Source organism: Oryx dammah, unplaced genomic scaffold (assembly GCF_014754425.2).
Source record: "Oryx dammah isolate SB20612 unplaced genomic scaffold, SCBI_Odam_1.1 HiC_scaffold_9, whole genome shotgun sequence".
Taxonomy (NCBI): Eukaryota; Metazoa; Chordata; class Mammalia; order Artiodactyla; family Bovidae; genus Oryx; species Oryx dammah.
In genome coordinates this window covers 11,795,907-11,806,890 of record NW_024070193.1, presented here as the reverse complement: position 1 = coordinate 11,806,890, position 10,984 = coordinate 11,795,907, and the positions used below count along the sequence as shown (strand labels likewise).

Here is a 10,984-nt window from a genome sequence, read left to right as displayed (position 1 = left end):
CAGCAAGTGTTGAGTACCTACAGACAACTTTAACAACCTTCTGCCTTTATGATCCCCTGAACTCTTTCCTGAAACACTCTTTCATTTTACCCAAATCTGTCTCCAGAATTGCAATTTCTAACTTCAAATCAACTCTTTATTTGCAAACAAAACAAAAATGTTAACAAATTAGGTAAAAGCTCAGGAGTACTCCATCTGGGGTAGGGGCTTTATAAGAAGATCAGAGAAGGCCTCATTGAAAGGGTAATGTGTGACGAGAGATGTAAGGGTGGTGAGGGAGGGGGCCGTGTGAGTTATCTGGAAAAAGAGCTTCAAGACACAGGGAACAGTACATTCAAAGGCCCTGGGGCAGGAGAAGTACATGCGTGTGTTCGAGCCACAGCCAGGAGGCCAGTGTGTCTGGAGACTGGGCAGGGAGCAAGGGGGAGGCAGATAGCATAGGACCCTGCTGGCTATTGTGTGGACTGTGGCTCTGGCCCCAGAAAGGGCCATGGAGGGGTCTGAGCAGAGGGGGAACCTAATGTGACTTAGGGGCCTAATAAGAACAAACTGTGGACCTTGAGAGCAGAAGCAGGACAATCCTGAGGAGCTGACAGCTGCACTGGTCTAGGCAGGAGGAGACGGCAGCTCAGACCAGGCTGGTGGGTGTGGACGTGGGGGCAGGGTGGGAAATGGGCACATTCTGAACACGGAGCAAGCAGGACTTGCTGAGGGTCCCCGGGCATCCCGCGGCTTGGGGCCTGAGTCATCCGTTGCAATCACCTGGGTCAGAAGGATTGCGGGGGGAGCCTCAGGGAGGACGAGCCAGGAGGTCTCAGCTGATCCAGTGGTGGGGTTTGTGCTCTGATGGTGCTCTGGGAATGCAGAGGAGGGCCTGCTCCTAGAGGAAGCCACCGCTGTGGCAGGGGCAGATGACCCTGGGCAAGGCCAATGCTGCCCCCTGTCCCATACGCCAGGCCCGGCATGACAGAGCTCTAGGACTGGTACCTCAGGGCAGGAAAGGGCAGTGAAGGAGCTGCCGGCCTGGGTTGGGGGGCAGGGGCTGAGAAGGCTGAGGCATACCCCACCGGGTCTGACACTGCTCCTAATTCCAATCTCTTGCCAACCTTAGACTGAGCTCTGGGCCTTCACCTCTCCCCAGACTTCCCAGAAGACAGGTGTGAGGCCCACGTGGGATGTGACAGATGGTTCAGACAGACTGGGGTGGGGGGCGGGGAGTAGAAAGAGGAAGGGGTTACGGAGCGATCTGCCACCTGACTATGCAAATGGCCTCTCTGACTCATTATGTCCCTTACACCCCACCCCTGCCATGAGCGAAGGGAGGAAGGGGGCTACTAGGTTATTACAAAATTCTCACTTCCTCTGCTCTCTGAGCCGTCGGCACGGGAAGTGAGCGCCAAGCATCCTTCCCTGCAGCTGCCACCCAACCTGCCCTCCAGACCCTCTGGAGAAGCCGCATTCCCTGTCATGGTAGGACAGCAGCCCTCGGCCCCCAGGGAAGGGGACAAGGTGGGGAGGAAGTGATGGGGGAGAAACATGGGCTTGGGAGCTACAGACAAAGGTAGGTGAAAGGGACAGTCACCCAGGTGGCTCTGGGGAAATTCACTGAGCCCTGAAGTCATGAGCCATGAGACCCAAACTCACTGCTTGGGTGAGGAGGCTGGGGCTAAGGGCTGCTCTTGGTGGTGGTGCTGGGCTCACTGCTGGTGGTGCTGCTGGGCTGCAAGCCAGGGGGACGCCAGGGCTGTGACCTGTCTGCCCTTCGCTGCCCAACCTTCCCTCCAATTCATTCTGACCCACAGCAGTTTGAGTGCCTGGGCTGGGTAAGGTGGGCAGAGCATGAAAGAGCTAGGCAGTAGCCATCCTGGCCAAGGCCCTGGGCAGTGGCCAGCCTGAACCCCAGCAGGAGACCTTCATTTCCACCTCTTGGCCAAATGGAGCAGGAGTGGTTGGGGGGAGCCTGACAGAGAGCAGAGGGAGGTTTTCAGGGGTGCTGGAGGGAAGGGAAGATGCCTCTTTGCTTGGGAGAGAAGAGAAATGACCTCTGAGGAATGGAAGGGGGAAGCGAGGGTGAGCTTGGGGGGCCTGTTGACCACCAACCGGGCTCTCCTGTCCAGCTAGGGTTTGGTTTTGAGTGAAAGCCTCCATCACGAGTCTAGATTGCAGGTCTCAGGATGAGCTCTGATTTCTTTCTCTGAGTCAAAGGCTGGGTCTCAGATCTGAGTCCAAGTTCCCCGCGGGCTTTGGAAATGTGATGGGCACTGGAGAGAGAAACAGGAACCTCCCTGGAGGGCTGGGAGAGACGGAGGTGGAAGCCCTCCTGGGAAACCCCCAGGGAGGTGGGGCAGAGGAGGTGGAGCTGGGGCTGTGTCCTCACCCGGCGCCCACCTTGCAGGGCCCCTACTGTGCCCCGCACCCCCTTTCTCTCCTGGTGCAGGCGGTGGCGCTGGCAGCAGCCCTGGCCCAGGGCACCCTGCCTGCCTTCCTGCCCTGTGAGCTCCAGCCCCGCGGTCAGGTGAACTGCAACTGGCTGTTCCTGAAGTCTGTGCCGCGCTTTTCGGCTGGAGCCCCCCGGGCCAATGTCACCAGCCTCTCCTTAATCTCCAACCGCATCCACCACTTGCACGACTCTGACTTCGTCCACCTGTCCAGCCTGCGGGTCCTCAACCTCAAGTGGAACTGCCCACCGGCCGGCCTCAGCCCCATGCACTTCCCCTGCCGCATGACCATCGAGCCCAACACCTTTCTGGCTGTGCCCACCTTGGAGGAGCTGAACCTGAGCTACAATGGCATCACGACCGTGCCTGCCCTGCCCAGTTCTCTCGTATCCCTGTCGCTGAGCCGCACCAGCATCCTGGTGCTAGGCCCTACCCACTTCACTGGCCTGCACGCCCTGCGCTTTCTGTACATGGACGGCAACTGCTACTATAAGAACCCCTGCCAGCAGGCCGTGGAGGTGGCCCCGGGCGCCCTCCTTGGCCTGGGCAACCTCACGCACCTGTCGCTCAAGTACAACAACCTCACGGAGGTGCCCCGCCGCCTGCCCCCCAGCCTGGACACCCTGCTGCTGTCCTATAACCACATTATCACCCTGGCACCCGAGGACCTGGCCAATCTGACTGCCCTGCGTGTGCTTGATGTGGGCGGGAACTGCCGCCGCTGCGACCACGCCCGCAACCCCTGCAGGGAGTGCCCAAAGAACTTCCCCAAGCTGCACCCTGACACCTTCAGCCACCTGAGCCACCTCGAAGGCCTGGTGTTGAAGGACAGTTCTCTCTACAAACTAGAGAAAGGTTGGTTCCGCGGCCTGGGCAGGCTCCAAGTGCTCGACCTGAGTGAGAACTTCCTCTATGACTACATCACCAAGACCACCATCTTCAGGAACCTCACTCAGCTGCGCAGACTCAACCTGTCCTTCAATTACCACAAGAAGGTGTCCTTTGCCCACCTGCAACTGGCACCCTCTTTTGGGGGCCTGGTGTCCCTGGAGAAGCTGGACATGCACGGCATCTTCTTCCGCTCCCTCACCAACACCACGCTCCGGCCACTGACCCAGCTGCCCAAGCTCCAGAGTCTGCGTCTGCAGCTGAACTTCATCAACCAGGCCCAGCTCAGCATCTTCGGGGCCTTCCCGAGCCTGCTCTTCGTGGACCTGTCGGACAACCGCATCAGCGGAGCTGCGAGGCCGGTGGCCGCCCTGGGGGAGGTGGACAGCGGGGTGGAAGTCTGGCGGTCGCCCAGGGGCCTCGCTCCAGGCCCGCTGGTCACCGTCAGCTCAAAGGACTTCATGCCAAGCTGCAACCTCAACTTCACCTTGGACCTGTCACGGAACAACCTGGTGACGATCCAGCAGGAGATGTTTACCCGCCTCTCCCGCCTCCAGTGCCTGCGCCTGAGCCACAACAGCATCTCGCAGGCGGTTAATGGCTCACAGTTCGTGCCGCTGACCCGCCTGCGAGTACTCGACCTGTCCTACAACAAGCTGGACCTGTACCATGGGCGCTCGTTCACGGAGCTGCCGCAGCTGGAGGCTCTGGACCTCAGCTACAACAGCCAGCCCTTCAGCATGCAGGGCGTGGGTCACAACCTCAGCTTCGTGGCCCTGCTGCACTCCCTGCGCTACCTCAGCCTTGCGCACAACGGCATCCACAGCCGCGTGTCACAGGAGCTCAGCAGCACCTCGCTGCGCGCCCTGGACTTCAGTGGCAACTCCCTGAGCCAGATGTGGGCCGAGGGAGACCTCTATCTCTGCTTCTTCAAAGGCTTGACGAACCTGGTCCAGCTGGACCTGTCCAAGAACCATCTGCACACCCTCCTGCCTCGTCACCTGGACAACCTGCCCAAGAGCCTGCGGCAGCTGCGTCTCCGGGACAATAACCTGGCCTTCTTCAACTGGAGCAGCCTGACCGTCCTGCCCCGGCTGGAAGCCCTGGATCTGGCGGGAAACCAGCTGAAGGCCCTGAGCAACGGCAGCCTGCCACATGGCACCCAGCTCCAGAAGCTGGACGTGAGCAGCAACAGCATCGGCTTCGTGACCCCTGGCTTCTTCGTCCCCGCCGAGAAGCTGAAAGAGCTTAACCTCAGCGCCAATGCCCTGAAGACAGTGGATCCCTCCTGGTTCGGTGGCTTAACAGTGACCCTGAAAATCCTAGATGTGAGCGCCAACCCGCTCCACTGCGCCTGCGGGGCGGCCTTCGTGGACTTCCTGCTGGAGGTGCAGGCGGCCGTGCCTGGGCTGTCCAGGCGCGTCACGTGTGGCAGTCCGGGCCAGCTTCAGGGCCGCAGCATCTTTGCACAGGACCTGCGCCTCTGCCTGGATGAGACCCTCTCCTGGGACTGCTTTGGCTTCTCGCTGCTAATGGTGGCACTGGGCCTGGCAGTGCCCATGCTGCACCACCTCTGTGGCTGGGACCTCTGGTACTGCTTCCACCTGTGTCTGGCCCATTTGCCCCGACGGCGGCGGCAGCGGGGCGAGGACACCCTGCTCTACGATGCCTTCGTGGTCTTCGACAAGGCGCAGAGTGCAGTGGCCGACTGGGTGTACAACGAGCTCCGCGTGCAGCTGGAGGAGCGCCGCGGCCGCCGGGCGCTCCGCCTCTGCCTGGAGGAGCGAGACTGGCTCCCTGGCAAGACGCTCTTCGAGAACCTGTGGGCCTCGGTCTACAGCAGCCGCAAGACCATGTTCGTGCTGGACCACACGGACCGGGTCAGCGGCCTCCTGCGCGCCAGCTTCCTGCTGGCCCAGCAGCGCCTGTTGGAGGACCGCAAGGACGTCGTGGTGCTGGTGATCCTGCGCCCCGCCGCCTACCGGTCCCGCTACGTGCGGCTGCGCCAGCGCCTCTGCCGCCAGAGCGTCCTCCTCTGGCCCCACCAGCCCAGTGGCCAGGGTAGCTTCTGGGCCAACCTGGGCATGGCCCTGACCAGGGACAACCGCCACTTCTATAACCGGAACTTCTGCCGGGGCCCCACGACAGCCGAATAGCACAGAGTGACTGCCCAGCACTCCTTTAACCCCACCCCCACAATCCCCACACACCCCCAACTCCCCACACCCCCCCCCCTCCCCCCCCCCCCCCCCCCCCCCCGCCGTTTTGCCTGTCTGCCTGGGATGCCCCAACCTGCCTCCCTTTGCAATCCCACCACTCTGTCTGGCCCCCTGGCATAGAGCAGACACATAAATAAATGCTGCTGGAGGGCCAACAACTAACCCTGAGCTCACTGGAGGTGCTGTTGGGAGGAAAAAGGGGAGAATTCACCGGGCCTAAAACAAAGGCAAGGAGCAACAGGTGATTGGCGGTAATCGCCATGGAGAAAAGGGGAGGGCCCACAGCGCTTAGGCTGGCAGGGTTAGGGGGAAGCTGCTAAGGGCAGTTGTGTTCACTGTCATCTTTTTTGGACAGTGAGGTCTTGGTCCTTCCCAGAGAAGAGACTGGGTCTCCTGACCCTTTCAACTCCTCCCTCAATTACCAGTCCTACTGAGCTCGGCATTCCTCTGTAATTGGCCTCAGGATCTATCTCCCTCACCAGCAGGGCCTAGGGTGCCTCAAGGGCAGGCAGGGAATCTGCAGGCCTGCTTCATTTCTGACTGGCACCAGATTCCTAAGAGGTGGTAACCCTGCAGAATGTTCATTCCTAAAGCGATCAGGAAGATATGCAGTAAGCTCAGAGGGGGTGATTGCGCCTTCTGGTGGCCACGTTTATGCTGCACTGGGGAGGCTGGTCCAGGCTGGGGAGAGGAAGGCCTGTGGGTGAATCCTAGCAGCAGCGGGCTGAGAGCGAGGGAAGAGTCTAAGGTGAGCTCACAACCCATTTCTGTTTCTGCCTTGAGTGCATGCTGAGTCTCTCTGTTCTGCATCAAAGGGACACCTCGGTGAGCTGTCACCTGGAGGGGCCTCCCTTTCCTGCTCCTGCCTCTCATAGCTGATTGTACGTATGTGGGAGTTACAGCCGCGATGGAGTATGTGTGTGTGTTTCTAGTTTTGGTGCTAGATTTCTGTGTAGACTTTGGGATACTGCTGGGAGCCTCGATGCCCATTGTTTGGAGAGAGGCTGTTCAGTGTCTCCACAAGTGTGTGAGGAGTCATGGGTCCTGTTAGGCCCAGGGTACTTGAGCTGCTTTGCTCAGGCCGGCTGTCTCCCATCCCCACAAGTAAACCTGCCCTTTGAGGAGCAGAAGAGACACGCGCGGCCTCTTGGTTGGAGCTGGTGTCTGGGGCGCTGGGAGAGAGAACCCAGCTGAGTTGGCCATGGGCCCAGTTTGGGGCAGTTCAGGGGCTCAGGGCCTCTGGGCTGGAAGGTTGGCACTCAGGCAGACTTGGTTAATCTTGCAGCCTGGTTGTGGGGATCCCTGGTAAGGACAGGAGGCTGCTTTTCCCCCTCCCTCCAGGCTATTGCTGGGAGAGAAGTCTAGGCCACCTTCTCCTTTCTGACCTGGGTACAGGGGCTCCTGCTGGAGGCTGGCATCCCCTATTATCTGCCTGCCTAAAAGAAAGACAGAGGAGAGTCTCTGACCCACATATCTGTAGCCCCATGAGGGTGCTAATCCAGTCCAGCTTCTGGAGGAGCGGCTAGCATGGCCCCATGCACTTCCTTAACCCACGCTTGGGGAGAAAATAAAACAAGAACTGTCATTCCCCTAGGCTGGAGTCTTGTGGGCGAGGGAGAGGGGGCTGCTGAGTGGCTCTGAGACTGTTCTGGTCACATCTGGGAGCAGAAGTCAGGGCCCTGCCCAGGGCACCACATTTTGCACGTGGGAAGCACAATTTGCCTGTCTCTGACCAACAGAGTCTGCCCTGGGGCAGACCCCAGCTAGGACCTCTGCATTCCTGGCCATGCACTCATGCTCCCAGTCCTGGTTCTTCTGAGGATTCAGAAGAAGAACATCTTGGATGTGAAGCATGGGGGCTATGGTAGGAGCATGCTTGGGCTCCACTTAAGTCAATCTAGAGGCATCTATGGTGCTCAGTTCAATTTGCAGGGGAAAGTTCTGCTGTCATCAACCACATCTAGGGGCAGAGCCACTAGCCTAGGCCCTGCAGGGGGTGCTAGGAACTGGGCTCCTGTGGTCAGGAAGGACGCTGTTGGCTGGCCCTCTTCTCCACACTGCTGCACGTCCTCAACCATTAACACTGCCCACAACACAGCTTTGCAAGGCTGGGGAAGAGATGGGCCTTGAATCAGATTACCTGGGGGGACCACCAACTCTGCTGTTTGGGTTATCCTGGGCAAGTGCCCTCCCCTATAGAGACTGCACATCTGCCTGTGAGAATGGCCAGAGTTACTCTGCAGGCTGTTACAAGTATTTATGGTAATGTGTTTCAAGTCTGGGAGACCTAGCTGGTCACCCAGTGGTTATTTGTAGGTAAGGTACTTACACTGAGGACAACCTCTCACTGGGACTGTGAGAGATTTTTCTCTCTCTATCCAGAGATGGATCCTTCTGAGTCAGGGCCCTTCTGAGTCAGGGCCAGTGCACTGAAAGGGGTTCAGAGGCAACTGTGGTGGAACTGGTTTCGGACGCACGCAGCAGTAAGTGCCAGTTTGCAGCAAGCAGCAGGGAGCCATTGCTAGAAGCAGGGTCTTACTTTCCCAGTCTGGGAGTCCTAACCGCTGGACCACAGTGGAGCTGAAGAGGAAAAGTTAAAATTTTACATCACCTCCTTCTCCTTCTGCCACTGTAACTCAGCTTGCCCCTTGCAAAGTCTAGATCACGTAGGTCATGTAGTCTCAAAAAGCAGGGACTTGCAATACTAGAAACTGGAGTTTATCTCACTGACCCTTGTCCTGCTCTTTGAAATCGTCCAGCCCCTGCAAATCTGCTTAATCATGCCTGTCCAAGCCAGGCATCCCCCTCCCCATCTTGACCACTGTACCCGTGTGCTTGAAACCCCTTCGTTTAAACCAGCCTATTAACAGCCAGTGTTGCCCACTACAGTCTGTCTAGAAAAACTCTAGATAATCCCTTTGTTCGGGGCTCAGAGGTTGGAGTGTTAACTCCTCTGGGCCCGCCAGCATAATAAATCTGAGTTCTCTAACTCTCCAAATGTGGTGCTTCGTTTCTCGAGTACTGGTTTCTGCAAGAGAGCCAGCAGTTAGGCTAGTCCCTAGTCTTTGCCTGCTTAGTCAAGAATGAGGTGAGGGGGTAGAAGGTAAAGGGTAAAGTAAACAGTTTATTGAAAAGAAAAGTACATATGGAAAGGCACACAGGTGAGCTCAGAGAGTCTCGCCTTTTTGAAGTTTAAATCCTTTATAAGGGGGCGGTTTTCCAGGTCTTTGTTTTCCCTCAGGCCAATCGTCTTGCTCGCTCTCTCCCTGGCTAGTTTGTCTCAGGACCCTCACCTGAGGTTTGCGCACATACACCTTAGCCAAGATGGATCTCAATGTGAAGGCTTCTGGGAGGAGCAAGACTCATTACGGCCTGGAATATCCTCTGATTTTCGACTCCAAGGAGCCAAACTGAGCATGTGTAATGCCTCCCTTATCCTTTACGCAGGCAGGGTTCTTGCCTCTCTTTGTCCTTGTCATGATTATTCCCTTGAGATGTTTACAAGACACAAAGACTGGCTATTTACCCTGTTTCTGTGGTCACTTCCATTTTGGAGAGGAAACAGGAGGCTGGTAGTAAATTCCTCAGCAGGAGCCCACCTATCTCTCGCCTCAGGAAATTCAAAGAGGAGCTGGGTGGTTGTAAATATCCAACCTGGAGCCTGTCTATCTCCTGCCTCAGAAGCAGAGGCTCAGGAACCTGGGAGCGGGGCTGGGGACCTGCACACCCTGGTGTGGCCTCCTTGTGCTTCCCGGCCATCGGGGATCAGTGAGCGCTAGACAAGTCGAGGTCTGGGCACAAGACTTAGGACAACTTCACGGGAAGAAATGTAAAAGTAAGGAAATTCTACCTGCTAAGATTCTAAGCTACAGCTCTCCCATTTCCCTCTAGGACACATTATTTAATGCCCTGAAAGTGAAAATGTTAGTCCCTTAGTCCTTTCCAACTCTTTGCGACCCCATGGACTGTAGCCCTTCAGCCTCCTCTGCCCGTGGGATTCTCCAGGCAAGAATACTGGAGTGGGTTGCCATTCCCTTCTCCAGAGAACTTCCTGAACCAGGGATCGAACCTGGGTCTCCTCCATTGCAGGCAGAGCCTTTACCATCTGAGCCACTAGGGAAGCCCATTTAATGCCCTAGGCTTCTGAATATTCTTAGGGAGCTTCCATGACGTCATCCATTTTCATACTTGCATCTTTATTAGAAACCTTGCTTACACGAACTTTCCCTGTGGAAGCAGTTGATGAATGCTTCCGCTCCTGCAGCAGTGCTCCCCGACAGGTTTGGCACCAGGGACCCGTTTTGTGGAAGGCAATTTTTCCACCGACAGGGATTATACAGGGAGATGGGTTCGGGATGATTCAAGAGCGTTTCATTTATTGTGCACTTTATTTCTATTACTATTATATCACCTCCACCTCAGATCATCAGGCATTAGATCCTAGAGGTTGGGGACCCCTGCTCGGCAGAACATTCCATCATCCTTTGTCCTCATAATCACACACAGCAGGGAGAAGCTGAGCTAATGACCTTGTTGACCGGCCCCACCCCCAACCCCCGCCCCCGTGGCTCTGAGTCTAAATGAGAAGGAAGGTGGGTCTTGTTAAGCATTGGGAGAGAAACGTGACCCAAAGTAGAGGGGAAACTACTGGACGGAAAGGAGGTGGAGGCAGTTCCAGGCGTGGGAATCTGGTGGACAATGGAAGGGCCCTGAAAGCTGTCCTGGGGGAACAGGGCTGGGAAAGCTGAATGAGGGCATTTCCTGAGCTGAAAGGAACCTTGTGGTGGTTCCCAGGGGATATGACTTCCATCTTACCCAGGGGGCCTGCCCGGGTTTGTGGCTTTATCTGATGCGACCAGGACTCAGCCAGCTCTCTCATAGCCTGGCCTGGTTAGAGGCATGGACCCACCCCCAGAGGCTCGGAGCTGAGGCCAGGAGTCTCTCATTCCTCCAGTTGCTTGGTTGTTCTTCAACTCATCTATCCATTCTAGAAAAGTAATCTTGCAGGTTTTCACAGGTCACTGTTGCAGGCTGAATGTTTGTGTCCCCTCCTCGGTTGAAACCCTAACCTCAGGTGATGGTGTTTGGAGGTGGGGCCTTTGAAGGGGAATTAGATTTAAATTAGGGTAGGAGGTAGGTCCTCCGCGGTAGGATTAGTGGTTTTATAAAAAGAAGAGAGGGGGATTTTCTGGTGGTCCAGTGGTTGAGGCTCTGTATTCCAATACAGGTTTGATTCCTGGCAGGACTAAGCTCCCACATAGTGTGGGAGAACTAAGTTCGCAGGCAACAAATACTGACCCGGCACTTCTCTGCAGCGCACATACTGCAATTACTGAGCTTGCGCTCTATGAAGCCCACGTGCCTCCAGCAGCTACTGCGCATGTGCATTCTGGGGCACACCTTCTGCAACTACTGAGCCTGCGCACGTTGGAGCCCCGG

At 56.9% G+C, this 10,984-nt stretch overlaps 1 protein-coding gene across 1 annotated transcript; it reads left to right on the top strand.

The window, feature by feature from the left end:
• TLR9 (toll like receptor 9) lies at nt 1-8,535 on the top strand. Its single transcript, XM_040247118.1, has one exon. It carries the CDS (start codon nt 2,255-2,257, stop codon nt 5,480-5,482), a length of 3,228 nt encoding a protein of 1,075 aa, XP_040103052.1. The 5' UTR covers nt 1-2,254; the 3' UTR covers nt 5,483-8,535.
• The last annotated feature ends 2,449 nt before the right edge of the window (nt 8,536-10,984 follow it).